At 44.3% G+C, this 27,359-nt stretch overlaps 1 protein-coding gene across 2 annotated transcripts in view; it reads left to right on the top strand.

Moving 5' to 3' along the window:
* Positions 1-27,359, top strand: part of LOC121364833 (MLX interacting protein) — a 44,578-nt gene that overhangs the window by 8,622 nt on the left and 8,597 nt on the right. The window contains exons 2-13 of one of the 2 annotated variants that reach the window (XM_041488450.1): positions 13,922-14,028; positions 14,346-14,431; positions 15,694-15,783; positions 16,059-16,100; positions 17,164-17,335; positions 18,199-18,288; positions 18,861-18,952; positions 19,050-19,719; positions 22,554-22,675; positions 23,386-23,572; positions 24,327-24,451; positions 26,945-27,043. In XM_041488450.1, the coding sequence (XP_041344384.1) occupies positions 13,922-14,028; positions 14,346-14,431; positions 15,694-15,783; positions 16,059-16,100; positions 17,164-17,335; positions 18,199-18,288; positions 18,861-18,952; positions 19,050-19,719; positions 22,554-22,675; positions 23,386-23,572; positions 24,327-24,451; positions 26,945-27,043 (1,882 nt within the window). The remainder of the gene's footprint in view (positions 1-13,921; positions 14,029-14,345; positions 14,432-15,693; positions 15,784-16,058; positions 16,101-17,163; positions 17,336-18,198; positions 18,289-18,860; positions 18,953-19,049; positions 19,720-22,553; positions 22,676-23,385; positions 23,573-24,326; positions 24,452-26,944; positions 27,044-27,359) is intronic. The other variant, XM_041488451.1, reaches the window with a different exon arrangement.

Here is a 27,359-nt window from a genome sequence, read left to right as displayed (position 1 = left end):
TGTTTTGTATGTGTGGTAATGTCTTCCTACATACAGAGATAAATGCTTGATTTTTAATTATAGTGGGAGATTTCTGGATTTCTGGGGATATCTTTATTGCTCATTTATACCACACCAGAGCAAGCAGAGAATATCTTTATGGCTAGAGTATGTACGTAGTGTTTGTGCTTCTTTTTCATTGCAGATTAACAATATTTCCCTATGCATTTTCCCAGCGGTTCAGGGAACAAAGAGCATAATTTTGGGGGGACAGTTCAGAGCAGAAATAAGAGCTGAGGCTGCTTTCAGCTGAAGGAGCAAGGAAGGATGGTTGAGAGATGACCCTTAGTTCATGAAAAGTTGTCCTTACTCAAGCAAAGGAGTCTAATGCTTGGCACAGTTTTGTTCCTGTGTGAGCTTGAAAGGGTGTCTTCCATCTCAGGAGATCAAGGGTGGTCTTGTCTTTGCTGGTTTTTGGGTGGGGCTTACTTGTCCTAGGGCTGGCTTGTGAATTAAGAACAAGAATTGAAGAGTGGAGCCTTAAGGGTGACTGAGGGGGTAAGGAGAAGATCCAGATAACCTTGCTCTTGTGTAATAGGTTTGCCCTTCTTGAGAAAGAGGGTTGCTGGTACTTGTTTTGGAAGAGAGATAGGAGCTGCATTCTTTGTACTTGGGTTTTGCAAATCCGGGGGGTAGGTGGCAGTTGGCAAGTGTGACCTGGCCTGAACTTCTTTGTGGGGTGTTTGCTCCTCCTGGCTCTGTCCTGCACTGCATCTGCCCTGGTATTGAGAGAGTCCTGCTGTTGTGGGTCCTCAGAGGTGTCTGTGCTGAGAGCTTGGTGAACACCAGAGCCTTTGGTGCCATTAGAATTCCTGTGCTGAGTGCAGGACCTTGGTCCTGTGTCCTGCCAGGCGGAGGGAGTGAAGGAACAAAGATGTGCCAGTGTTTTGTTCTAAGGAGTTTGTGTTGTAGCTTGTGCTGCTGCCTAGAACAGATCTGCAGGAGCACAAGTTTGTTTTCACTGGTCCTTTCAGTGGAGGCTGTTAGTCCTCAGAGATCAGCAGGGTTGTTCTTTGTGAGAGACATGTCTGCATAACAAGATTCAAGCAAACATTGCAGAGGCACGAAGGAGGCTTTGCTTCTGGAATCTGTCAAGTTCATTGTTTTCAGAGTTCTGTAGCATGGAGAGTTTTACTCGAAATCCTGGCCTCCTTTCCCTCTGCTGCTTTGTTTACTCTCCCTTCCCTCAAGGTCCCCTAGTAACGGGTGCTCTGCCTGCAGCTGTTCAAGGACACAGCAGCTGAAGTGACCTTGGCCAGCATGGCTTGGAGATCTCAGGCCAGGCTGCAGCAACTCAGTGACTTCTGTATCCAACAGCGAAACCCTTCCCCAGCCCATGTGAGCTTGTTGTCCAAAATGCTTCTTGTCCACATTGCCCCATCTGTGTCAGGGACTTGGTTGCCTTGGCACCAAAATTCTAATGTAGGGCAAGGGTTAGACTCACTCCAGCCTGCCGGGGTGATGATACAGAGCCCAGGCCTCTGTGGTAGTGCTGGTGTATATTTGGAGCAGCTGGAATGTAGGGTTTCACAATAGACCTAAAAATAACTCAGGCCCACATCATTTAGTATGTTGATGTGTGAGCCATCACAGGCTCTTCTGCTCAATTCTTCATGCTGCATCTTACATCCAGATTTTAGGCTGCTCTTAAATCTAGTTTGTTCTCACTGTCCACACCATTCACAAAGAGACAGAGACCAAATGGAGCAAGACTTGTGGAAGAGCTTCTCCTGTCTTTGTAATTCTTCTTTGAAGTCCATGATTGCTCTTTACTATCTTTTAATCATGCAGACTTTTGCTTTTGGTGCTGTGGTGTGACACTTGATTTAGCCTGTGTTAGTTGTTAAAAGCCCTTACTTTGGAGGCAGGAGTGATCAAGGTGAAAAAGGAAAGGTGTGCACATAAAGAGGAAAACTTAAAAAGAAAATACCTGAGCTTGTGGGTCTGGCAGCTGTTAGAGAAGTTCCAAACAGGAAGAGGGCAGTGGAAGATCTTGCTGCATTTCTGTCTGCCAGTCGTTGGATATGGGTGTTATCTGCTGCCACGTTTCCCAGAGCAAAGAATGATATAATTTGTTTTGTTCTTGGATGGTCACTCTCTGCTCATCCTGATGCATTTCTGTGTGTTTACATTGAAGCTGTAGTCTGAGTAAACTCAGCCATGGCTAGTCAAGCTCTGTTAATAATATTTACAGTGACAACTGTGCGTCAGGAGAACTCCCAGCATTTGAGTGAGAGGCAACACAACGGAGTCCTGGTCCTGCTAAGCTGCGTGGTGGATTCAGGAAGGGCTCTGAAATGTGCTCTCCTTTTAGCAGCACACAAAGCTCTGGATGTGCTGAATACCCTGCTTCTCATGTTAGCTGGTCCTGTACAGTATCCAAAGAATGTATCACCATTTCCCTGTATAAACTCCTGCATATTGCTATCTGCACAGCTTAGTCCAAATTTCTGTTTGCTTGGTAAACATCTGTCCCTGACAGGATGGAGGCTGAGGGAACTTGGATAGAAAATGTGCTGGTGGTGTGCCAGATGTGGGAAAGCATGAAGCAGTGAAAGGGAATGAACTACTTGTTTTTGCTCTTTAAAACACAGCTTTTGAGAAGGAAAATTGAGTGCAGGGGTTGTAGAGGAGGTTTGCCACCTGCAAACATACAAAAATTACATTTCTGAATTAGAGGATATAAAACTTTTAGAAAGGAAGGACTAAGTCAAGGGATTTGGATATGGTTGTGAAATATTTAGTTCTGTTACAGAACCAGAGAAGCTCTTTGAATGTTGTCAGCTTATTTCAAATGAATCTAGTGTTGGGATGGGAGGAGCGACTTGATCAGGAATATAAATATCCTCAAGGAGGAAACTGCACTCACTTCAGGTAATTATAAGCAACCATGTTTGACACCTAAAACAGAGATTGTGAAATAATTGCTTTGGGAAACCAAAACAATCTGTCCAAAACCTGGGGCATCCAAACTGTTGAGTAGTCACCACAGTGGCTGTTCTCTACTAAAAATGCCATTATCCCTCCCTTTTCAAAGCAGAGTCCTGCCAGATCAATACACATACTCATCTGGAGGGGAAAGTGTCTATAAACAGCAAAAGGAGAAACTGTGTAGTTCTTCAGTTCACTTTTAGGGAGTGAGTCAATATACTTGCTAATATAATTTTCCTTTAGAGCTGGGAGGGGCTGGTTGTTGGGAGCTGGCAGGAGCGCCCTAGGGACAAGCTCGTCCTGTTGTGACCCTTCCCCAAGCACCTGCTCACCCACTGCTGGGGCTGAGCACGGGGAAGGCTGGACCTGTGGCACCCTGGGTGGGTCTTCTTACAGCCCTTGCCAAAGCAGGTGCCAAGTGCTGGAGTGAGCTACACAGTGTTTTAGTATCAGCTGGGAAAAAATTCCAGGCAGCATTTGCTCTCTGGAAGCTGCAGATAAGGCCAGAGTGTGTGGCTGTGGCTGCTCTCTGTGGCAGCAGCCCCGTTCTGTGCTGCTGCCTGGAGGTGCTGGGGATTCCATGGTGTTGTGAAAGCACAGAGCCAGTATGTTTGTGACTGGAATGACACTGTGATCTGAGTCATTCTTCCTGTGAGGAAGGGTAAGCTGCAGCCAGACTGCATGGGAACCAGAGGCATTCCTAAATGCTGGTCTACCATGCTGTGTGAAATTGTTAACCCTTAGAGAAAACCATGGGATGAAGTTTCACTTCCTTACTTTATCAAATCAGCAAATGTTACCGAAGAGCAGAGCTTAGCTCTGCAAGTAGATGCATAGAATTCTGCAATAAAAGCTAATTCATTACTGTTTCTAATAAAATTTTTGTCTGTGAAGGCTGTTGTTTAGGAACTCAGCATGGATCCCATCTGTTTTTAGTATCCAGTTGTACAAGTAGAACCCTCAAATCTCCAGTAAAAATCTTAGCAGAGCTTAAGGAGACTAAAACTTTTATTAGCAGTTTTTATTAGCACATTAGTAGGCTTGGTGTCTAAGCTTGGCATGTGGTGATTATAGGCTGGGTGCATGTAACAGGCTTTTGGAAATAGGGAGACAGATCCTAGGAAATTTTGAGAGGTTGCTTCTCTCCATAGCAATAAACACATAAAAAGTGTTATTTACCTTTCATATGAGCTTTCCCAAGGGACTGTCGTGTCCCCAGGACAGGACTCTACAGAATGAAGGTTGGGACTGGTTTTTTGTGATTTTGGCATGTAGGAAAAACACGGTTCAAAGAAGACTTGAGTGAGGGTCATTTAGTGACTTGCTTGTTGTTTTGCTTGTAGTAAGATTTGTGAAAGTGCTGATGCTGTCACATGTTTTACTGGTGAAGTCACCACTTGCTTTGGGACATAAACCATCTCAGTCCATTTGAAATTCAGTCCAGATATGTCTTTTAACTGGTGCACAGGTGAATGGCATGGGAATCTCTGAACCATGTTGCTGCTTGATATTTAATCGTGGTTACTGGGAGCAAAGGAGTGACTTTATAAGGGTATCATGCAATAAAACAAGGTCTTCCTCTGACACTCACTGCATATAGTGAGGTTAAATATTGCTTTTTGAAGTTAACTGCTATGAAACATTGATCAGTGCCCTGTGCTGTGCATAGTTACCATAACCACCAGCATTATAAAGTAACAGATCCAACAATTCAGCAGGACTGGAGCCACCAAGGCCAGGGTTGATCTCTCCATCTGTGTGTGGGAACCTGGCATTGCCCTTGTCCTGTCCAATCCTAGAAAGGCAACGGGAGCCATCTGGGAAAAGTGTGGTGAGGATTATGTGGCATGAGCATTATTAGCTGCTTCCCTGCCAGCCCCATGTCCCAGTTAATTAAGGAAGGGTCACTCACACAGCCTTCCCTGCATTGCAGCAGATGGATCTTCACAGCTCCAGTTTGACTTGTGAAGTTTGTTTTTCACTCTGCGTTCTCTAAATGTTCAGTTTGAGATGTGGCTGCCCCATGGCACGACCATGCACAGGGCAGTGGGGTGTTCACCACGAATTGAAGGGCTGGCTTTGGTGAAGCACTGCCAGAGCACTTGTTTGCACACTATCCAAGAAAGGTCTAAGTGGAGGCTTTTCCTGTGAGTTGTGCATGACCTTTTAGAGACTTTATTTTTTTCCACATTCCAGGCTATTCTATGTGAGTTCTGGAAGGAGTTTCCTCCCTTCATCATCTTTCTATGGGATTTTGATTGGACTTTGAGTAGTTTCAGTAGTAACACAAGGTTGCCTTTACCCTGCTTCTGTCTCTTGTGTAGTTTCTGGTTCAGCTTTTATGTAAACTTTGAATAAGCTGTGTGTTCTGTTGCAGTCTTGAGTCTGTAATAACTGAATTTGGGAATCAGCCTGGTGTTTTTCACGCTGCAGGGACCTGGCTGCAGACAGCTGGGATGAAAGCTTTGTGTCACAAGGGGAGAGCTGGGAGAGCATCTCTGCTTTTCCAAACCTGTAAGGCGCTTTCAGAATAAGATCCCTGAAGTCTTGCAGTGTATTTATAGGATGTAATGTTGTTCAGAGAATGTTACAGTATCCTCTGTGGCAGAAGTGCTGGTTTCGGGTTTCTCGAGCATGGTAAACAGCTCTGGGCTCTGGTGGTATGTGTATTGCTCAGAGAGCTGGGCTGATCTTCCATGCTGATAAGGTTTGTTTGGGTTTTTCAGAAGCTCCGTGTGTGAAAAATCTTTTAAGTCCCAGATCATCACATCTTGATCAGTTCATTAATCTAGGCTGGGACCTTAATGATCAAAAAGATTCTGACACATTTATAGCTCTCCATTCAAGAGGGTCCCTCACCAGCAGCCATCCTTTTAAATGGAAATGGATGTGTACTGCAAAACCCTATCAGTTCCTGAGCATCTGTATTGGGAAACAGCTCTTTGTAGTGATTCTTGTGATTCTGAGAAGGTTGATGAAAAGCCAGTGGCCGAAATCAAGTCTTAGGAAGAAGTGGAAAATTTCAAGACACTGAAATAAGTAGGATCACTTCCCTTTATACTGAAGCAGCTCTAAAAAATGGCACTTCTTTCCACCAATGGCACTCTCTTTCCATGAGAGCATAGGAAGCACTTCAAAACTAAGGAGAATAAAATGTATTGAAAAAAGAAAACCAAATTTACTGATCTGATGTGAAAAATGTAAATCAGATCCTTGCTAAAGCTTACCCTTGCTCGTGGCATTTCTAGTGTGGGGTGTGTGGCTGGGATATGCTTGGCTGGTGTTCTGTCCTTGCTTTGCCACTGACACACTTTGTGCCCATGGGCAGCTGCTCTCCATCCTGGCATTTCAGATTTGGGCAGTGAAAGGGGTGGGATGTGCCTCTGAGCCTGGATCTGGGAGCACTGTGTCAGTTTTGTGTGTCATCTTCTTTTTCCATGATAGGATTTCTGGTGGTTCTTTAAGAAGGTCCTGATTTTTGACAGTGGAAGTGTGTGGCCTTTTATATAGTGTTAATATCTATAAAGTTAGAAAGTTAAAGACAGCAAGGCTCAGGGAGAGGTTTGGGGAGGGTCAGCAGTGACAGATGGGATGGTCAGGCCCATTTTCTCAGCCTTTTGGCTGACATATTAATGGCAGTACTTAAGCAGCTTTTTTCTTTTCTTGCTGTTCCAGTTCTGTCCTAAAGTGAGCCACTGTTGGACAAGTGTCTGAAAAGCAGGAACATTTCTAGAAATATCCTTTGATTTCTGACTGGAAACGAGAAACTGTCTAAATATTCTGAGTCTTTAAATAGTCACTGGCTGAAGGACACCATAGCCTTCAAGTCTCCTTGATATTTTTACTGACCTTTATGTTTGCCCTGTGCTCTTTTCACCCTTTCATAACCTGCATGAAACCTGCATCTGGTGAATGCATTTCTCAGTGGTCCTTCCCAGCTGCCTGCAGCCTCCCCCTGCACACAGCTGACCCTGGCCATGTTGTGTTGGACTAAAACTGCAGCAAGAGACTCCTTTCCCTGGTTGACACAGTGGTGGTGGTTTGAAAAACTGTCAGGGTTGGTGTGATAATGCTTCCAAAATGTGAGATTTTCAGCTGTCCCTGAGGAGGCTGCCTTGACACAACACCTGCCTGGTCATTCCTGAGTCCAGCATAGACCAGGTTGTCAGAGCAAGAGCCCAGGCACTGCAAGCTTTCATTTATGCAAATTACATTAAACTTCCAAGCTTAAAATAGCATTGAATTTATAATGTAAATAAATCAACATTTCTTGTGGATTTGTTGGGGCAGGAGTATTTGCTTCAGGCATACAGCTGACTTTTCACTTTCCTGTTCCATTTCAGGAGGTGCATACCTGAGCCTGCCTGCATGAAATCAGTCGAGATAACATGTTTCTTGGCAGGTGTTGCAATTCCAGTTTGCCAGTGGCTAAATTTGGTCTTTATTTTTATTTTTCTAACAGTTGTTAATAGATAATTCTCATGACAGAGGAAAAATATTTGTCTGGTCCAGTATCTCTGTCTTCAGGATGGAAGTATTATTTTTAAAAGGTGATGAATCAAACAGTGAGGGGACATTTTGGTTGTTTTAAAGTGTTTTATTTAACTTGAGCACAAAGCTCCCTGCTGTCCTTTGTGGTCTGTGGGCAATAGAACATCCCTCCACAACCCTGAGCCTGCTTCTGAAGGAGCATTTCGGGGAAGGAGGATGAACCAGGTAACAAAGAAGATGACCTGCCCTACATCTGGCTTTTAAAATGAGCTCTGTCTGGGATTAGTATCCTCAGGCTGCAGCTGGGATTAACTTTGTAGGTAGGAATTGTGAGATGCTAAAACCTGGTCTCCACACCAGTCCTACACACATTCACGCAGTGTAGAAATGTTTTGGTTTCTCTTGCCTGCCCCTTTGCTCCAACACACAATGCATATAATCTTATTCTCTGAATGAACCTTTGTTTGGGGAAATACTGTTAGTTTTGGCTCTCTGAGAGCTGAGCTGACAGGCCCAGCTCCCCAGCAAAACAGATTGGAGATGACAAAACAAACTAAAACCACGCCTTTAAAAAAAAATGCTGGGGAGAAGCCAGAAGGTTCCTTCTCTGTGTTGCTGAAAAAGCTAATCTATTTAGCTACTGTGCTATCAAGTCTGGATTTTGTCCTCTACTTAAATTAAGAGCCTCACTGCCATTACCTGTAATTAAAGTAAAATTATTACCCTACCTCAAAAAACTGCATGATTGTGTACAGGAAGGAACTGGGGGGAAGCACAGAGGAAGTGGGTTTTGAGGCTGGAGCTAATAAGGCAAAAAAAAGTTGTTTTAACACAAGGGCAGGGGGAATCCATTACCTAAACAGAAAAGCAAAGGACATTTCTGTAGCTTTTTCCCATAAACTGAATTGACAAAATTCAGATTTGAAAGCAATAATTTGTTTACAACTGTAGCACATTGGATTCCAGTGATCTGTAGAAGTGATTCCTGCAGACATGCAGTAGCTGCTTTCCAGCCTATCTGCTGGGCTTGCTGGGAATACATATTTGGGCAGCAGGGCAGGCATGTGGAATCTAAACCACAGTGCTTGGAGGTTTGTGTTTAAATTCCATGTACCATAGATCTTGGCCAGGTGCTCACTGCGGAGAAGAGAAAAAAACAACACACTCCTGAGCTAAGGAGCCAAATGTAGCCAGAGATTTTCCTTGTCCCTGCATATCGAAAAAGTGAAAGATGAGAGGGTGGAAATAAGGGGTTTATGTGCAAAGCTCAGTGGTACATTTAAAAAAAAAAAATCCATGTCCTACTTCTACTGTGTTACTCACACACTTTGTAGCCATGGACATGTAATTCACTCTCTCCTTATTTTAAGCAGGAGATCCTGCATTCCACCCTCAGAAGGTATTTTAAAAACTTCTTACTTGCTGCAGCCTTTGGTTCACTAAAATCCCAGGATCACTTCCCAGCTGCAATTCCTGCTCAGCGACTTTTACACGTCATGGTGTGGAGAATGAACTTAAATTTTTCTGAACAGGAAAAAGGGATTTTTTCAGGCTGATGTTTACAGCAAAGTCTTCCCTATTGCCTTTTGTTAGAAAAGGATTTAAACATAAGGCTGTGGTACTGTTGTAAGCATTTCTGAGGGAGATAAAAAATGGAGAACTGCTGGGGAAGTTGAATCAGAAACAGCTGAATAAAGCATTTGAGCTGTGTAAAGCACATAAGCTCTACCATGCTATACCATATAGTTTCCATTTAATCAACATGTATTCAAACTACCTGTTAAGTGGAGGATATATGGAATTTATGTTAATATTTTCAAGTCTGTTCCTCTGCCCCTTCAGTGCTCTTTGTAGAAACCAGTTTCATAAAATGCTGGCATTTCTTAATGCTAATAAGTAATGAAAAATCCCTAAATTTCTTCTGGGTTTGCATGCAGATGAATGTCCCTTTCTGCCCAAATCCGGAGGGTGCTTGTGTCATGTGGATTTATGCTGACTGAAGTCCATCTTAAAATCCTCTGATTAAGGGAGGAGAACAGGGGATTCTTCTGTTGTGAGTCATCTCATCTCAGAGCTTGATCCTACTTCTACAGATGTCAGAAGGAGTTTCACATTGATTTTATTAATTGAATGTTGTTTCAGTGCTAGGGAGGGCTACTGGTTTAAATTTTGCAGCAGTGAATGGCATCTCATGTGTGTTAAGAAAGGGGGTCATGCCTTTGCCTTGTGTCTACCGTGGCCAAAGGATCCCTAAAGTATTCTGTGAGATCATTTACCGAGCGTTACTAACCTAGAACAAAACAATGAGATTCTCAGAGACAAAACTTTGCTTGTAAATGGACCCTGTCAGGGTACTGTTAGAATACTGACCTGCTCCCTAATTATATTTCAGTTGATTGAAGAAAAACTTAGAAATCAAAGATGTTGAAGGGAATCAGGTCACACTCTCACAGTGGATGTGTGTTTCTTGTACTGCTGCAAATTTTGTGATGTTCAAAGGTTTGTAATTATTTTAAAACACAGCTGCTTTCACTGGAGTTTTAGAAATGGAGAGTTGTGAGAGATCAGTGCCTTGTTATCTGTTGGCCTACTTGGATCTCAGCTGTCTGAGGTGTAGTTCCTGAGCTGGGAAAATGCATGTAGAAAACCTTGGGAATGGACTGCAGCCTCTCTTGGTGTGTCCAGGACTCGCAGGGGGAAGTGGCAGCCTTGGGTGCCTGCAGCCTCTCCTGTGACAGCCCGCGACTCCTCCAAAGCACGCTGGGGCCGCTGCGTCCAAGGGGATTTCCAGCTCTCTTGGCTGTTGAGCTGAAGCTCTTTTGGCTGGTTTCCTGTGATCAAATCACTTGATGAGGACAATCAGACTCGGGAGGTGGAGATTTCTACATGGGAGACTGAGCAGAGCTGCTTGCTGGAACGTATTGCAAGTCACCCATCAGATGGTTTTCAGCTGCTTTGATTTGATCTGTGTGTGATAGTGAGGACAACATGAAAGTCACCTGTAAGCAATTCTTCCAGCATTGCTTACACGAGCTGAGCTTCTGGCAGCAGCATCCCCTGCAGGATGCACCCAGGAGCCTGGCTCCCTGTGCTGCTCAGCTTGGGCACTCTGTGCAGCACCAGCATTCCCACCAGCTGTGGGTGCAGCTGTTCTGGCTTGTACCGTGCACTGTTGGGTCCAGTTCTCCCTTGGGATGTTCTCCTGCTCCCCTTGTTGGGAGCAGCATCCCTGCAGAGCTGCAGCAGCTGTTGGAGAGGGGGCCAGACCAGGGCTGTGCTCTTGGGCTGTGCTGCAGGTACGTGGTGACCATCCACCTGTTGGGAAGTTGCTCCACATTTGCTGTAGGAGTTGGCGTGGTCTTACAGAACTGGCAGGAGCAGCAGCCAGATGGTCTCTCCAGTTGTTTGGGTTTTTTCCTTGTTGTTGTTTTGCTGCTTTAAAATCTGGAGATTGCTTTCAGTTAGGCAGCTGCTCTCCGTCACAGTGCTGTTCAAAGTAATTGACTTTCCGTTGACTTTGGAATTTGGAATAGTGTCTAAATATTGTTGTCAGCTTCATGCTGATTCCTCTCCACTGAGGCTGGAGTCGTTTCACTTATGACCTCAAGCTGGACTTGTGTTTTGCTCCCATGGGAACTAAAAATAATAATTATTTTAAGAATAGGTTCTTAATCACTTCCTTCTTTTGATGTACTAGTCTTGTTTAGCATTTTCTAAGAATGTAATTGAAAATATTTTAAACTATTTGTGTTTTAATTTCAGTTTTAATTAGCTCTTTGAAGATGCAAGGAGTGTACCAGACTTGATTACAGTTCCTTTTAGTCTTTTTATAGAAGAGCATTTGCTCTTGTTATTCTGAGTGCAGATTATTAGAGTTTTGTTGCTTTGGCAAACTGTCGAGTCACACAGAGCTGTGAAGAGATGAACATTAAGTTGACAGATTTCTTAGTCAAAGGCATGTGGGCACTTTGTCAGTGCTGGTGATGCATCAGCACATTAATCTCCTGTCTCCAAACTGTTAATGTACAGATGAGAAACAGGAAAAGATGGGCTTCAGTCTGGGTTTGGAAGGGAGTATAAGGAATGCAGTGGTTCTGAGGCAGAGCTGGCTGTGCAGTGAGCACCAAAGGTGTTGGGATAGTTTGCAGCGATGGGAGAAATATTAAATAGGTGGAGATCCACTCTGCCCTGACACATGGGCTGGGTAACAGTGAGATGAACTAGTTGAAGATCTTGCTATTATCTAAAAGTCTTGAAATTTAAAAGTGAAGTTTTGGGAGATGTGTTTCAAAGAGTGGCGTATGGATGCACTACTGAAGAGAAATAATCCAGAAGGATTTCCTAAATATCTGTGACCATACAGAGGCTGATGGTACTGAGTATCTTAAAGCCCAGTGACAGCACAAGTACATTAACAATGATTCTTCTATTTCTTGACATGGTTTGCTCTCACTCCCAGTCAGTGAAGTTGCTTGCTCCAGCAAGTCTGCTTGTCTTGGGGATGCTCATGTTCTATTTTGTGTACCAAATTTTGTTTATACTTTATTTTTGTCAAGCACCAGCATCCCAAAGGCTGCAGCAGAGCCTTGTAGCATAGTCCAGTGTACAGCCTAACCCCCAAAGGGGCAGCTGGGCATGGACAGGGCTCAGGACTTGATCACTTGCCTGTTCTCTTGCTGCTGGAAATTATCCTTTTAGTGCAATTCATACCTGATCTCTGCTTCTGCTTCCTTGTGCATACAAGAATATTGCAGTTTATTTTTAAAGAGGACAAGGAGGAAAAACAAAATCAGTCAGGCAGCAACTCATCTACTGATGCATTGCTACAACCTGTTGCCACAATTGACATTTTATATAGTAGTAAAATTGAAAGAGCAGACATGATTTTCATTACCTATCTCTTGGCTGAAGCCTGGCATTTGCTCTCTGTTACTGTCAGAGTTGTGGGAGTACTTGAGTGTGAGAGCAGTTGTGGTGTCAGCAAGGGAGGAAAGAAATGGTGAGGCAAATACGTGAAAAAATGTTAGTTTATCCTGTTATTAGCAGCTCTGGCACTCTGGCTGCTTTTATTTAGGCTGAGGACTTTTTACTTGTTTTTAGTCTTGCAAGTTTTATTAAAAGGTTTCTTTAAAAAGAGCTGCTTTTGGGAGGTTTCCCAGACCAAATAGGAAACGGGGAATTATCAGTTCTCCACCCTCAGGCTCTGTGCATGGGCTTTGCTGAGCCAAGGGAAGTGCCTTGCTCTTCTGTAAGATGTACTTCCTATTTGCACAGCGATTTTAGAGCTTAAATGTGAAATGAGCTTTTAAGGATAAATAATCCCTCTCTGAGTTCATTTGTACTGAATGTGTGAGGCAAATGGGCTGTGCCAGGGCACTGTCTGTGCTGGTACATCCAGTGCCACTGCAGTTCATGGCAGAGACCTTTCCTGACTGACCACGTGCTCAGGGGATCTCTCTGAGAGGGCAGAGTGTGTGTAGGTGACATTGCTCCTGCCACTCCTTCGTGTCCATCACCCCTTGACCTGATGCTCATAGTGTGTCAAGGTGAACCTGTTTCCTTTGTTGTTGTGTGGGTTGCAGTTGGTATTGCTGGTCCAATTCCCTCATAGTGGGGTTTCACAAACAGCACAGGAGACAAACTTGGAAGATGTGGGGCTAAAACCCCCCCAAAACAAGACAGAAAATCTGGGATAGGCACAGTTCCTATACTTTAATCTCTGGCTTGAAATTTACTGTGTTACAAGTATTTCCTACTTCCTCTGCCCTGTCAGTAGTATGGATTAATGATTCATGAAGGTGTGTTTTAAGGGCTGGGTAGTTTGTTTTTATAAAGTGCTTACTAGAGTCCCTGCTGCTTCTTCCTTTTTCCTTCCACTTCCCTTCCACCTCCCAGGAGCATTCATGCATAAACCATTTCTTTTTTCAGCCTTGCCTTTCCTCAGAGAAGAGTTACTAGCCTGTTGGTTCTCCTTTGTGCCCAGCTCTGATTACCAGCAGTGTAGAATTGGTGGATTGTATTTTTTTCATGGTCCAGAACTGGCATTTCATTCCTCCTTTCCAGTGTTACCAGCCTGGAAAATTGAATGGAACTGTATCTGACTAAACATACAGAAGCCTCTTAATTTTAAATAATCTCAGTCCCAGTTGGTAGCAGCTCATAGGTGGGAATTAGAAAAGGTGAGATACTGGCAAAGAGAAAAGTGTGGGTGAAATTAATTTAATTCCTGCTGATATTCTTGAGACCAGTTGGGACAGTTGTTAGTTCTTATGGAGGACACATGAAGACAGGATTCATCTCTGGCTCCTGCTTTAGTGAGCTGTGGACAGTAAAAGTTGTGACTGGCCAAGCACGGCTTCATCTGTTGGCAGTTCTGCTGGTTTAGGGGGATGCTTTGTCTCGAAAGGAAGGGAGAGAGAAAAACTGAAAGCAGAATGATTTGTTGTCTGTTTTGTTGCAGCGGAAGGTTGGTTTCACCAAAATGGAAAAATTTTAAGGGATTGAAGCTTCAGTGGAGAGATAAAATCCGTCTCAATAACGCCATCTGGAGGGCCTGGTACATGCAGTGTAAGTACCGTGCTGGGGACGGGTCTTCCCTGAGACATCGGTGAGAGCGAGAGAATTGAAATTATTGTCTAGTGAAAAGCTCGGGGATCTGCTCAAGGTCTGATGTTCCAGAGGCAATGCCGTTGGATCAGGGCTTTCCTGGATGTGCCCACGCTGAGGATGTGCTGAGTGCTCCAAGCACAGCCCAAGATCTCCCTGTTTTGTGTTGTTCATTGGGAAGGAATCCTGGCTAGACTCCCTGTGACACCTTGCCACCGAAGTGACAGCTCTGCAGGCCCTGCACATGCTCAGCACTTGCCTTGCCGTTGTTGTTTCAGACCTGGAGAAGCGCAAGAACCCCGTGTGCCACTTTGTGACCCCTCTGGACGGCTCCGTGGACGTCGACGAGCACCGGCGGCCAGAGGTGTGTGAAACCCTGGGAACAGCCCAGTGAGCTCTGCAGTTTGTAACAGGATTTTCTGGTCTGCTGGGAACAAGGGCAGCATAGCCAATCTGTGCTCTGATTTTACTTAGAAGGAACCATTAAAAGCAAAGTGAACCAGGTTTTGTGAGTTTATCACATGAGGTTGATCAAGGTGCAAGCAGAAGGACATTTGTTATCTGTGTAACTTATGTTAATGTTGTAGTTTAATGAATCATAAATCACAGAAGTACTATTTGAATAGTTAAAGTTTTGACAGCCACTGCTGTCTTCTGACTGGAAGTCTGTGGGAAATCAGAGTGATGATTATTTTCAGGACTGAATCTAAGTGACCCTGGGAGAGTTTTCTGTATTTTATGTAATTGGAGAGTTGTGGTTTCAAGAGAACAAGCAATTTCTTTTTCTCTGTCGAGGTAGTTTCACAGACAGATCAAATATGAGTTTGTGTTCTTTCATTTTTGTGCTCCTGTAAACATAAATGAAAACTAACATCTGCCCTCTGGCTCCTTGCAGAAAACCAGTGAGGCCCTTGATGTGGCAATATGTGGCTCTCTCTATACTGCATAACTCTAGAGTAATTTATAACTCAGAGGAGTTCCAGATGAGTTTGTGGAACTGTCTCAGGTTTTTGAAAGAACAGTGTTGATGTTTGTGTTGAAAGTGACCCTCGAACACAAAGTTAAGGCTCTCATTAGTCTGCTCTCCCCAACTTACACACTGCTCTGTGTGATACATTGAAGACCCATATCGTGTGATCCTTTTGTTGCCATCAGTGTGTGGCCTGCAAGGTCCCCCCTGAGCTGGACATCAGATTTTTATTGCTTTGTGTCATTCGTAGCAGCTTTTGCTTATGTGTGTGTCTGTGCATGTGGCCTTGTGAAATTCACAGGATATTGTGTGCTTTATACATTATATTTAAGTAAATTAATTTTAAAGATGTTTTGGTTTTTTTTTTTGCCATTTCTTAACTCTTAGTTATGGTTGAGCTGCTGTGGGAGATGCTGACAGTGCAGTCAGACGTCACCTCGTGTTTGGTTTTTGTGGGAAAGATGAAGTTAGTACTGTCAGATTTGCTCTGTGATAGCTGAACTCTGGGACAGTGTGGGCTGCTGATACATGAGCTCAAACAGAATTAGCATGCTTTCTTTTGCATTTTTTATGCCTGAATATTTGCTTGGAAATGTATTGAATATTCAGCCCTTGTGTGATTCCGTGTAATTCATGGTATGTGTTTGTGTTCTCAGGCCATTGCAACAGAAGGGAAATACTGGAAACGAAGAATTGAAATAGTCATTAGGGAATACCACAAGTGGAGAACATACTTCAAGAAAAGGGTCTGTTGGTTTACATAGTGAAAGTAGTTTGCTTGAGCTTGATCAGTATGTTGTTGCTTTTTGAGTTTTTCTATCGCTTTTTCTTGCATGCAAGAGTACTTAAAACAGATGATAAGCTGGTACAGACATGCTCATCTGATTAGTTCCACTTAACTAAAAATTATTGTGCTGGGACTGATTGTGCATGATTGGGTCTTAAAAGTTTTGCAAAATCAGGTCTTCCACTGGCACATACAGGACCTATTCTGACTTCACCATCTGTTCTCCTTTTGCAGTTACAGAAACACAAAGATGAAGATCTTTCAAGTTTGGTCAGGGTAGGTAACACCACTGAGAAGTGGCAACATTTATGCTTGTACAACCCACAGTAGATAACCAAGCTGTAACGTGCAGTAGCTTGCTTTGATTACAATCTAAAGACAAGCAGCTTGCTTATGCCTTAATTAAGGTTAGAAACCTTAATGTCCTGTGCCTCAGAGAGCAATGTGAGATTTGTAGCTTGAATTGGATGGAGGAGAGGTTGAATGTAAAGTGCTGTGACAGAAGAAATGGGAATCAGCATTGCATGCCCAGAGAGATCAGTCTCTTTGAGGGCTGGCACATGATTTCATCTTGTTACGGAGTTGTAACTGGCACTGCTGCTTTGCTTGTGTAACTGGATCTGTGAAGATGTGGGACCTATGTTGTGCAGATCTTCCTGCTGTGCCCACAGCTCAGGCAGATAATATGCCAGGATCCTATAAAAGGACAAAATGGTTAAAGGAACAGTGGTATCACCATTTAGTATTTCTCCTTAAACTGTCAAAGCTACTTTGAGTATATAAACCGATGATCAGAAGCACTGTTCTGCTATTTTTGTAAGGCAGTGCATTTTAACTGAGCCTGTAGTGAGGGATGGGTAAGCCAAGTCACATTGTGTTGTATTTTTCATGGGCAAAAAGTGTCTTGTGCAAACTCAGAGTACAATTGCACTTCACTGTGAGTCAGGGTTTCAGATACATCTCACAAGACAGAAGTTGTTTTTTGCATTCTTGCTAGTCATGTTATTTTTAATCTTTATTCAAACCAAGGGATTGTTAAACTGGATGTGAAAATACTTGTGTAATCAATCAAACAAGGAAGTGTTGTTATTTGTCTTATGTCCTTCTAGTCAATATCTGGGTTTTGGGCAAAAATCTTTCCCAGGGTGTTGTGGTATTTCAGTGAGCTGAAGTTGCTGGTGTATCAGAAACACCATTGAAGTGTTTCAGTCCATTTGATGGCTCCTCAAAGAGAGGTTCTTTCTTTAAAAATGTGAAAAATGAGGGCTGCTTTTTTAGAAATGCACCAGACTGCTTTGGCATTCTAGGCAGCCTGACCTCTCCTCCTTTCCTTTGACAGGATGATGATATGGTTCTCTGGCAAAAAAGAAGGTATGGCAGAGAAACCCCTGTCCCCATGGAGGAAGGCAGCCTCTTGGATGCAGACATGCTCATGTCCGAGTTCACCGACACCCTGTTCTCCACGCTCTCTTCACATCAGCTGGTTTCCTGGCCAAATTCCAGGGACATAGGTATTTGTTGGCTGTAGCTGTGTTGCAGTGAGAACCCCTACAAAAACTCTGGTTTGTTGCTTTGCAGCTCTTGTAGTCTTGCCTAAGAAATCTATCTTATATTGCTGATACACATGAAAACAGGTCAGGGAATGTAGCTGTCTTATGATTCTGTAGGTTATAGAATCCCACTTAATGATCCAACTTTAATTTCTGTCTTAACTTATGTGCTGCTCCCAGCTTTGCCCCCTAATGTTGCTCTGAATAAATCTTTAATGAGCAGCATTTACTTTATCAGTGGTGAAGGCATTGTGATTTATCTCAAAGCATAGTTGTATGTGTATTTTTAAGGGAGTGCCTGTGTATTTTTGTTTGGCTTTGTTGGGTAGAACCAGTGCAAGTTTCATCTGTACAAACAGTCCTAAGAGCTGTTCAACTGTCTGGAGGCTCTGACTGTCTGATGGGACAGCACATGTCCACTGTTCACCATCCTTGCTGCAGGGATGTCTGAGCAACTCCAGAGCAGCCATGGTTTACATGAATTGTACTCAAGGCAGATGAAATGGATGATGGTTTACTTTAAAAATACTCTATTATGAGCTGTGGTGGATCAGGCTGTGCTTTCCAGCAAGGTTGTGTGTAGTGCAGCTGAATTAGCCCTCAGGTTTCACCTCTTCCATTTTGGTAATTGAAAGTTTCATTCCCCAGTGGCTTTGATACCTGGACTGTGCTGTAGCTCTGAAGAGAAGCAGATGCTCAGTTCCTTTCAGCAGCAGTTTTTCTGTAACATCTTGGCCAAGCCTGGCTGTGGAGTGTTTTATTCCTGCTGCTGTTATTATGTGAGTGATGGGAAGTTAATCTTATTTGTCTCCTGAATTTTGCAGGACACTTAGGAAATGCCGACATGATTCAACCAGGGCTTATTCCTCTCCAGCCAAATTTTGATTTTATGGATACTTTTGAGCCTTTTCAGGGTAAGAATCATATACAGAGTTCATTAATTTCTTAAATATTGCAGTGATTTATGAACTAGTTTTTTTAAGTGTTACAAGCATCTAAGGTTTCCCCATTTCACACTTCTTAGTGATGAAGACATTTAACATTTTGTTAGTCTTTGAATGTTTTATGACACTGTCAAGAATTCCATATAACACTAAACTACTGCTGACAACTTTGATGGTTATGGATCTTCATAGAAGTAGAGAGTCATATCTATTTGCTGGCTCTGCAAGCAGTCTGCATCAGATAACTGTGGGACTCACTGAGGATCAGCTCTTGGCTGTCTGTGTGTAGATGAACCTTTAATAGGACTGATTTTTGCATTGTCCCAGTTTGCATGAAAATTGAAGGAGTCAGCCCCAAAGAGATCAGTTCCTCTGGAAGACAGCAATTCACTGCTCAGTCAGCAGCAGTTGTATGAAGTAAAAAGATCATGATTTCATTATTTGCTAAATAATGTTGATATTTCTGTGAATTTTAGGATCTAGCAATGCTGTATCTTAAGTATGAAAAGTAGAAAATTAATAGGTGGCTTTTCATATTTCAGAATTATTCACGCCCAGTCGCTCCAGTAATTATTTCCCTTCCGTGTCTGCTGTCAGCTCAGCTACCACAGACAGCAGCAGCCACTCTTCCCAGGTAAGAGGGGTTTCAAACAGAAGGCTCTGACATGAGCCGTGTCCTCTCAGGAGGAGTTCAGCCATGTCTGAGTCAGTGATATTTCCTTGTCTCTCAGTCTACTGTCCTGCCATCGGGTTCGTTGCCCAGCACGCTTCCAGCAGGGAACATCAGTGATGGACTGATTCCTTCCTCAGTACCTGCTCCTGTCATTCCTGACGTCGTTGCTGACCAGTGTTCCAGCATTAGAAGTGGGGGATCTTTCATCCAGCCGGCAGACTTCCCTTCTGACTCGTCTCTCAGCGGGCCACAAACTTTTATGTCAGTGTTCCAGACGCCCCTGCCGCTGCTGCAGCCCACGAGCGCCCAGCAGCCGTCCCCGCTGCCCGCGGTGCCGCTCAGCTCCAGCCTGAGCCCCGCGCCTGCCGCCTTCGCCGCTCCAGAAACCCCCAAGTTCGGCCTCTGTGAATCCTCGGTCATCACTCACACGGCTTCTGCCACGCTGACCCACAACGCCCCTGCCACCACCTTCAGCCAGAGCCAGAGCCAGAGCCTGGTCCTGGCCACGCAGCAGCCGGGGGCAGGAGTGCCTTGTAACCTGGCCTTCCAGACTGCTGTTGTGCAGGGGCAGCCCCGGCCCCAGCTGCAGTCCCAGCTGACATTTGCACTCCCCAAACCTGTTCCTCTGGCCAGTGCTGGGACAAGGCCCAAACAGTCACAAAAAATAGTGCCTGCTCCGAAGCTTGAAACAGTGTCCTTAGTGGTAAAGAATGCCTTCATCACCCCAGGTGAGGAGCGCTGTGGGAGGATGGTTTTGTTTTCTGAGTGGGACTACCAGGAGGAAAAGACCTTTTTGCTTTTCTTGCTTTACATGATAAGTTAAAATAGAGCTTCTGAGTGTGTCCACGGAACCCTTGAATCCACTGTCTGAATGCAGTGGCTGCACTGTTCAGTGGGATGCCCTGGACTGCTGCAAGGATGGGAAGCAGTTTGGTTGAGTGTGAAAAGCTGACCTGCAAAAGGGGGTCTCTTTTTTTATCATCTGTGATGGGCTGTGTAGCTGCATGAGCTCTGTGCTCCTGCCCCATAGAAGCCCTGGATTTAGGAGCGATGCTGTTGTGATTAACTGCCCCTCAGAGCACTCAGCCACAGTGGAGGAGGAGATTCTCCCTAGGGAGCTGGAGATCTTTGTCTCAAGCAGTCTAGAGACCCTTGAGATGCTTTAAGTCAGGAGTGGGTTTCAGGTCGGGGTAGGAACACCTGGGACTTCCACGCTGGGTGGGATTTGGAGCCACTGGCACTGCACAAGGCAAAGAATGAAGATAAGGAGCAAGAGTTGCTTGAGGTGGTTCTTGTAGGAAAGCTCAAGGCTGGAGCAGGACAGGCAGAATGCTCTTCTTGGGATTATTGCAGTCTGTTTTTTGACTTGTGCTGGCTGGGGGCCAAGTGACTTCAGCCACTTGAAATGTGCAACAATAATTCAAGAAAAAGCCTGCCTGGGGGAGTAATGTTAAACAGGCTTTACTAGGGAGTAGGTGTGTCTGCCAGGGCCTGACAGTGAGGTTACCCACAAAAGAGAAAAATCACTGTTCAAGAGAAGAACAGACCCAGGATGGAATTCTAGGATGTCACTGGGATCAATTTGGTCCATGATTAATAGCATGAGGGTGTTAATGGCAGTGCTCCTATCTACAGTGCATTATAAACCAGCAGTCCATGTACCTTCAGCAGTCGAGACATGCATTTCTCACCTAGTAAAGATTGTAGGAAACTCATTTTCAGAAAGCATTTGCTCCTGCTTTTCTCAGGGCTTCCTGGGTTCTTCCTCACCCCATATATTACTTTCCCAGTGCTTCACCGTTTACCTCTAGACCATCACAACCAGTAGCTTTGTTTCTCATCTAGATTAGTGGCATGTATTTGGGGATCATGGTGTTCCTAAACTACTGGGACATCAAGCTCAGGGGACAAATCCAAGAATTTATATAAATACTAGATCTTTATTTTTGGAAACAGAATAAACATCAGTACTTGTAACTGAGACATTTATGCCTGTAATTTGTGTTCAGGACAAACAAATCATCTCCTGACTGTAAAGCAAATTATGTTATATCTTGTGTTGAAACTGCTGTGTGGTATAAGGACCCAAAAATCTGTACAGATTGTCTCATCAGGTGCAAGACTTCACTGCTATCACCACTTCATGATAAGTGTGCTGATTTGGAGAGGAAAGTCTGCAAAAGATGCGTATGTAGGACAGAAACATAAATCATGTAAAGCGACTTCTAAATATTGTTGCTGGTTGCTGCAGGTCCCCACATGTGGAAGTCAGAAGGGCCAAGCCTGTGCAGCAGCATTAATGCACTGGTGAGATTAGGCTCTTGAGGTCAATACAGATGTCATAAATCCAGCTGAACGTCAGTGAACAGTGGAAAGGTTGTGCTTCCAGCTTTAGATGTGGGAATGCTCAAAGAATGAACTCCCTGTGTCAGTGACAGAGCCACGCAAGGGCTGGCACAAGGTTTGTGCAATCCACAGGCCTCTCTTATGGAGGCTGTGCAGAAACTCCAGCTGAGTCAAAACACAGTTGTCAGGCACAGGTGACACTTTCAGGGAGGGGACACTGGATAACCCTGCACTGTCTCCCTGTCCTGCTGTGTGTGTCCTTCAGGGTCCTAATGCTGAACTGCAGAGGGGCAGCTTGGCAGGGCCTGAGCTCTGCTGACACTTCTCCTGCATCATGACTATTTGTACAAAGGAGAGCTGAACCAGTGCAGCCAAGAGTGAAGCCAAATATGTTTGGTTCAGTTTTATCAAAACCCAGACAGAAGCTGTCTTTGTCAAGTCTTTGCTTGATTCTTCCCTTAGTGACAGTTCAGGATGGTCAGTCATTGTTCTTGCCCAGTCTCAACAGAAAATGTCAGCATGAATGCCGTGGTAGTAACAGCACATCTGCATTGGTTACGTGGAGATCTTCACAGATTCATGTGGAGACATTTGCTGCTATTCAGAATTACCTCTAGCTGCCCAAAACTGCGCAACTCTTGGTTCTTCAGCATATTTTGTGGAATTTTGATGCTGATTCCCAATCACATTTGGTTGTCTTGTGGTTGTGTGTCATCTAAAGCAGCTACAAAACCAGACAGTGAAAAGAAGCTGGTAGGCTGAAGTGCTGAGGGAAAGGATTTAAGATACATGTACAAGAAAGCATGAGTATTGAGTCATTGACCCTTCCTGGAGCAGCCAAGCAAGCCTGAGACCCCAAAGTGTGGATGGAAGAGGAGAGCTGAAGATGGTCCTCCTCCTGTCAAACCTGGCTCTGACAGAATGAATACACTTTGTATCTCCCTGAACTACTACATACCTCTGTAAACTCAGTGTGAAACAGTGACAGTGATGCTGGAAAACTCAGAAATAGCTGGAGCATTCAAGTCCTTTTTACTGAATTAAAGGGGTTGAGATTATTGGAAGACTGGTGGCATTTATACTGCAGTGAAATAGTACCAAATGAAAACCCACTGATCCATGCCCATGTTTAATGACAAGTTATTTCGTACAAAATAATTTCCATCTTTTTTTTTTTTTGTATCATTAACTATTCTAACTGAATTGTGTTCTTCAGCTGCCTTTCAGGGACAGTCCAGAGCTGTGATTGTAACTCCAGCACCTTTAAAAAGAGAGGGGATTTTGACGCCAGCCACGTCTCAGTCTAATGTTGCAATTGCACCAGCTGGAATTGTCAGAGTAAGGAGAAGAAAAAAAAATTATACATTTGTTTTCTAGGCCTGTTATTTGCAAGTAGTCAGAGCCATAGTGTGCTCAGGTGGGTAACGAGTCCAGTAAATCATCTGTTACCCAAAGTATGCATTTGTGCATTCAACATTGTTTGCTTGTTTTTAATGTAGCCACTTCATGGGCTTGGAAGCACTTTATAGTCTTGATAGGCTCTGTCTCACACAACAGTAAGATTCCAAGGAGCCTGTATTCACAGTGCTGTGGATGGGGATGGTTTGTGCTTTAACTGTGCAGAAGCTGGAAGGAGCCCAGGGAGCTCACCTTTCCACTGCCATAATGGAAAACATGCCTTGGGTGTGTGAGTGGCTTTCCCCAATGTTGTGTGCAGGAAGATGGAGATAGATTTTGGTATATTATGCTGTTGATGTGTTGTAATACTGCTTTAAGTTATGAAAGGATACTGGTCTCCTGCCAGAAGCCTGACTTTGGTGCCTGCCAATTCCTTATATATTAGCCCTTGTTTCGTGTCATCAGATTGTTAATCATGTATTAATTTGCTAATTTTAGTGAAAGGCAAGGTAACAAATCTCTCTTTCTCTCTTTCTCTTTCTTAATCTCTTCCCCCACTTTGTCCTTTCTCTCATCCCTTCTCTCCCACTGCCCCTCCTGCTCTCTCTTTCTCTCTGTTCTCCTCTGTGCTGTTTCTGTGCTGTTCCCAGGCTCCCGGGGTGACGGAGTTCCGTAGTAACATTCTGGTTGGTCCAGCACAGCGAGCACCAAGTAGTCAACAAAGCCAGTCCACAGTCTCACATCTCTTTCCTCCTAGTGTAGTCCAAGATGTGTTGGTGAAAGGAGAGCACATCCCTTCCCACTGTAGCAGTTCACAAGTTCCCTCACCTACACCTAGTAAGTTAGAAAGCTGGAAGCGTTCTCTGCCCTGCACATGGAAGTGTGTTTCTGTTGGCTAGGCAGGTGTAAGTGGGCCTTGAGGATCCCTAGTTAATTTTTGAAGGAAAAGCTTTTCAGGCCCTTCTACCCCACAGCTTCAGTTGCATCCAGTAGTTTCCAATTCTTGTCTTAAATGACTGTGCAGCATCCCCACAAACTGTGATTTTGTGCTTCTTGTAAGTGGTTCCTTTCTAAAAGGATGTGCTGTCATAGTCACCAAGGAATGAAAGGCATCTGTGTAGGAAGTGCTGAATAGGTTTGTTGTTCAGTGTCATAGCTCTGATTTTGACTGGAGGATCTCAGACACAATCCTTGTAGGTAAGTGCAAAGACTCCTTTTGCATGTGCATTGATGGAGTGTTCCCTGGGCTGGTTCTGGTGGTAAATGGCTTGTAAGTGTCACCAGGCCTTTAGAGACAAATGGGGGAGCCCAGCAGGACAACGGAGTCACAGCCTGTGCATCCAACATGCCTTTGCTGAAATATGTGTGTGAAAGGACTATTACATCTTGCTATTCAGGATGTATCATGTGACCTGATATCCTAAGCTTTCCCAGCAGTCCTGATGTTTTCTAGCATGTGGTTGCTGCATCAAACAGAGTAATTTGGTTGCCGACTGCATTTCAGTTCATTTCTTAGTAGAAACTTCTCAGCAGTTATATTTGCTACAGAAAGTTGTTTGTTAATGTGTCTTGTGTTTTTTCCTTTCTGAAGGCCGGGACTGTCAGAATTCAGGACAGGCTTCCCCCTGCACCTCTGAGCAGAGCCCCAGTCCACAATCTCCTCAGAACAGCTGCTCAGGAAAACCTGCCACTGACCCTGCTGTGGCTGCACTTAAGGTGTGTGTCCTTTCCTTTGAGGGGCTTTTCTTTGCCTTCATAGCTACTTTTCTTTCCTGATGTCTGAGCACAGCTAGAGAAAGTTCTGCTTCAGGACAGCAGCATATTTGCATGTCGGGCTTAGCTTGCTGCTGCATCTGTGCTGCTCTGTGCAATCCAAAATGTCAGACTCTAATCTACTCTGCTCCTCAGGGATGTGTCACCAGAGGGGCCAGGCTTAGCTGTACCTCTGCAGGTCATTATGGTTGTGACAGCAGTTCCTGCTGTGGCTCACAGGAGTGTTGTGACAGGTGTCAGTTTACTTGTCAAAGGTTTCAGGCTTAGTGTCCTAAACTGTGGCTTTTTGCCATTGTTCTATTGGGGCTCTTCAGTCTGCAGGGCTCTGGTCATTGCTGGAGGGGAAGTTCTTGACCTGCTGAGTTACTTACATGTCTCCAGTGATGATATGCTGCTCCACAGAGAAGCAGCTCCACAGACTCTACGAGTTACACCTGTAAAACCCTTTGAGAATCACTGGGGTAAGAACCCAGCAGTCTAGAGATACCACCTGAGTGCTGGTTGTACCTCACACACAAACTGACCTTGTCAGAACACTTTCTGTGGTGGTATGAGAAACTTCTCCATGAAAACCCCATCAGAACAATCAGCTGTAACCCTCTCATTCATTCTCTTGTGGGAGGGAGCATTTCTTAACAGTTCTGCAAGTGCCAGCCCCCTCCTGGCTTCCCTGGCTCTGTGTACCCTGTGAGTTGATGGCAGTTTGGTTACTCTAGGGCAGAAAGGTAAGTTTAACACCTACAGCCTGTGACTAAACTCAGGTCTAGATCTGTTGCAGAGGACAATCAGAACTGCCCATTGCTGACCATGCTGCAAGTTACTCATAAAAGATGGTAGGGATTTGCTTGGCATGAGAGCTCACAAGCTGTGGATGCAGTCCGTTGTGCTGCTAGAGAGTAAGGTAACAAAGGAACACATTAGTACGGCTGGCTGATGGTGGGGAAAATGGTCACTAGATGGAAAAGTAAAGACACAGCTTTACAGCCATGTAAACACACCTGCTCTGACAGGAATAGCTTTGAATATGTATTGTTAGTAACTCTAGTAAGACAAGAGAAACAATGATATTTGCCAGGCTCCAGACATACGTGCTTTTGTTCCTCTGTATTGTTAGTTAGATTAAACAGTTCTGTATTGCTAGGTAACATGGTTATTTCAGTTTAGCAAAGCATGGAGTGCACTGGAAATCTCAGTCCTGCTCCTGGACCTGCATTTTCTGTGGTTTTGGGCAACCACTTCACTGCTTTATTACATTGCTTTCCTCCATTATAAAGTGGGATGATGGTGAACTGCTGCCAGAAAGCCTCACTCTTCAAGGAATGGGTTCTCAAAGTGCAAACTCTGTTAAAGAAGTTCCTTCATCCCAAGTTTTCTGTGGCAGACTCCCATGAAAAAGCAATAATTGAGTGGTGCAGCAATAGGAACAACTTGGGCTGGTGCTACAAGAGACACTCAGAACAAAGAAATCCCTGGGCTGTTACACAATTATGGTCTCTGCACCTCCTTCACATGCCTGGCATACACGTCTCTGTGGAGTGGGGATTTTCAGAGTCATATCTGGAGTAATTTTGTTCCTTCCTGGATCCTTTCTCTGTGTCCCTGCTGTGGCTGTGACAAGTGTAACCATCCCAGGGATGATCCCTGGCTGTTCCAGGCTCCAGCTGAGCTGGGCAGGAGCCACAGGGCGGCGGTGTGGCCCCAGCTTTGGGATGGGATCCGCTGGCTGCTCCTTTGTCCTGGGCAGCTCAGAGGCCTTGGAATAATCTGGTATTCCCAGAGCCTGAGAAGAAACTAGAGCTCCTTTTATAGCTTGGAAAGTCTTTTCTTTCTCTGGGCACCAACCTTGGGAGCTCCTGTCAGTGGTTTAGGTAGCTCCCCAGCCCTGGGATCCAGGGGCTGCAGGATTGTCCTGTGCCTAAAAAGTTCTGACAGTTGTTTTTGTTACTGATTGCAAAGTATTTCTACCACAGCCTGGACCAGTTCTGGGTCTACTGATCTTTGTTGTTTTGTTAATATAAATCCTAAACACTTTACTTCCTGGTGACACAGCTGAAGCTTACAGAGATGTGTAGGGTGTCCTTTTCTTTCTGCTAAAGCACTCCACAGACAAATGGTATCTTTCAAACATTTGTGTGCCTTGCTGGCACATGCATCATGTGCATACTGTACAAGTCCAGAACCTCCAGGTAATATATCTTTCAGATTTTCTCCTTGCCATCCTGGCATGTGATGCTTAAAATAGGTGCAGATGTCAGAGGTGGGTCGGTCCACAAACACAATGTCAATTCGTTATTAAGATTCTGGAGAGTCATTCCAGGGGAGGCTGTGAATGTCACAAGCCAACAAAAATGACAGTGAATTTGAGTAGCTGAAATAATCATAGCAGTAGCACAGTAAAGGAGAACAGCATAGACTGAGCTGATTTTATTTATGCAGAATCGAAGGATGAGGCATCTTTCAGAACAAAAAAGAAGGTCTAATATCAAGATTGGTTTCAGTGCTCTGAACAGCTTGGTGTCAGCCAACTCCAAGTCGGTAAGTACTGCAGCACCACTTACATTTTGATGTGAAATGTAAGAAAGAGCCATTCTAAAAGTCTTGTTAATAAATGTAGTTTATTATTTCACTGCTGAGTGGTCAGCTGAGCACAGCAGAGAACAGACTGCTGGAACACAGCAGTGAGTAGAGGTAGAATGGTAAAGCTCAGGTAAATTCCTAGGATTTCCTACACCATTGAGATCTCTGCCTCCCAGCATGGTCAGTTCAGATGATTTGGAATATCTCATTAGGACTCTTTACACCACCCAGCTATCTTTAAGAATCAGGGCCTTTTTTTCCCCTTTCACCTGTC

This window comes from Pyrgilauda ruficollis, unplaced genomic scaffold, assembly GCF_017590135.1.
Source record: "Pyrgilauda ruficollis isolate IOZ18807 unplaced genomic scaffold, ASM1759013v1 scaffold9, whole genome shotgun sequence".
NCBI classification, from domain to species: Eukaryota; Metazoa; Chordata; class Aves; order Passeriformes; family Passeridae; genus Pyrgilauda; species Pyrgilauda ruficollis.
This window is presented reverse-complemented; position numbering and strand designations above follow the sequence as displayed.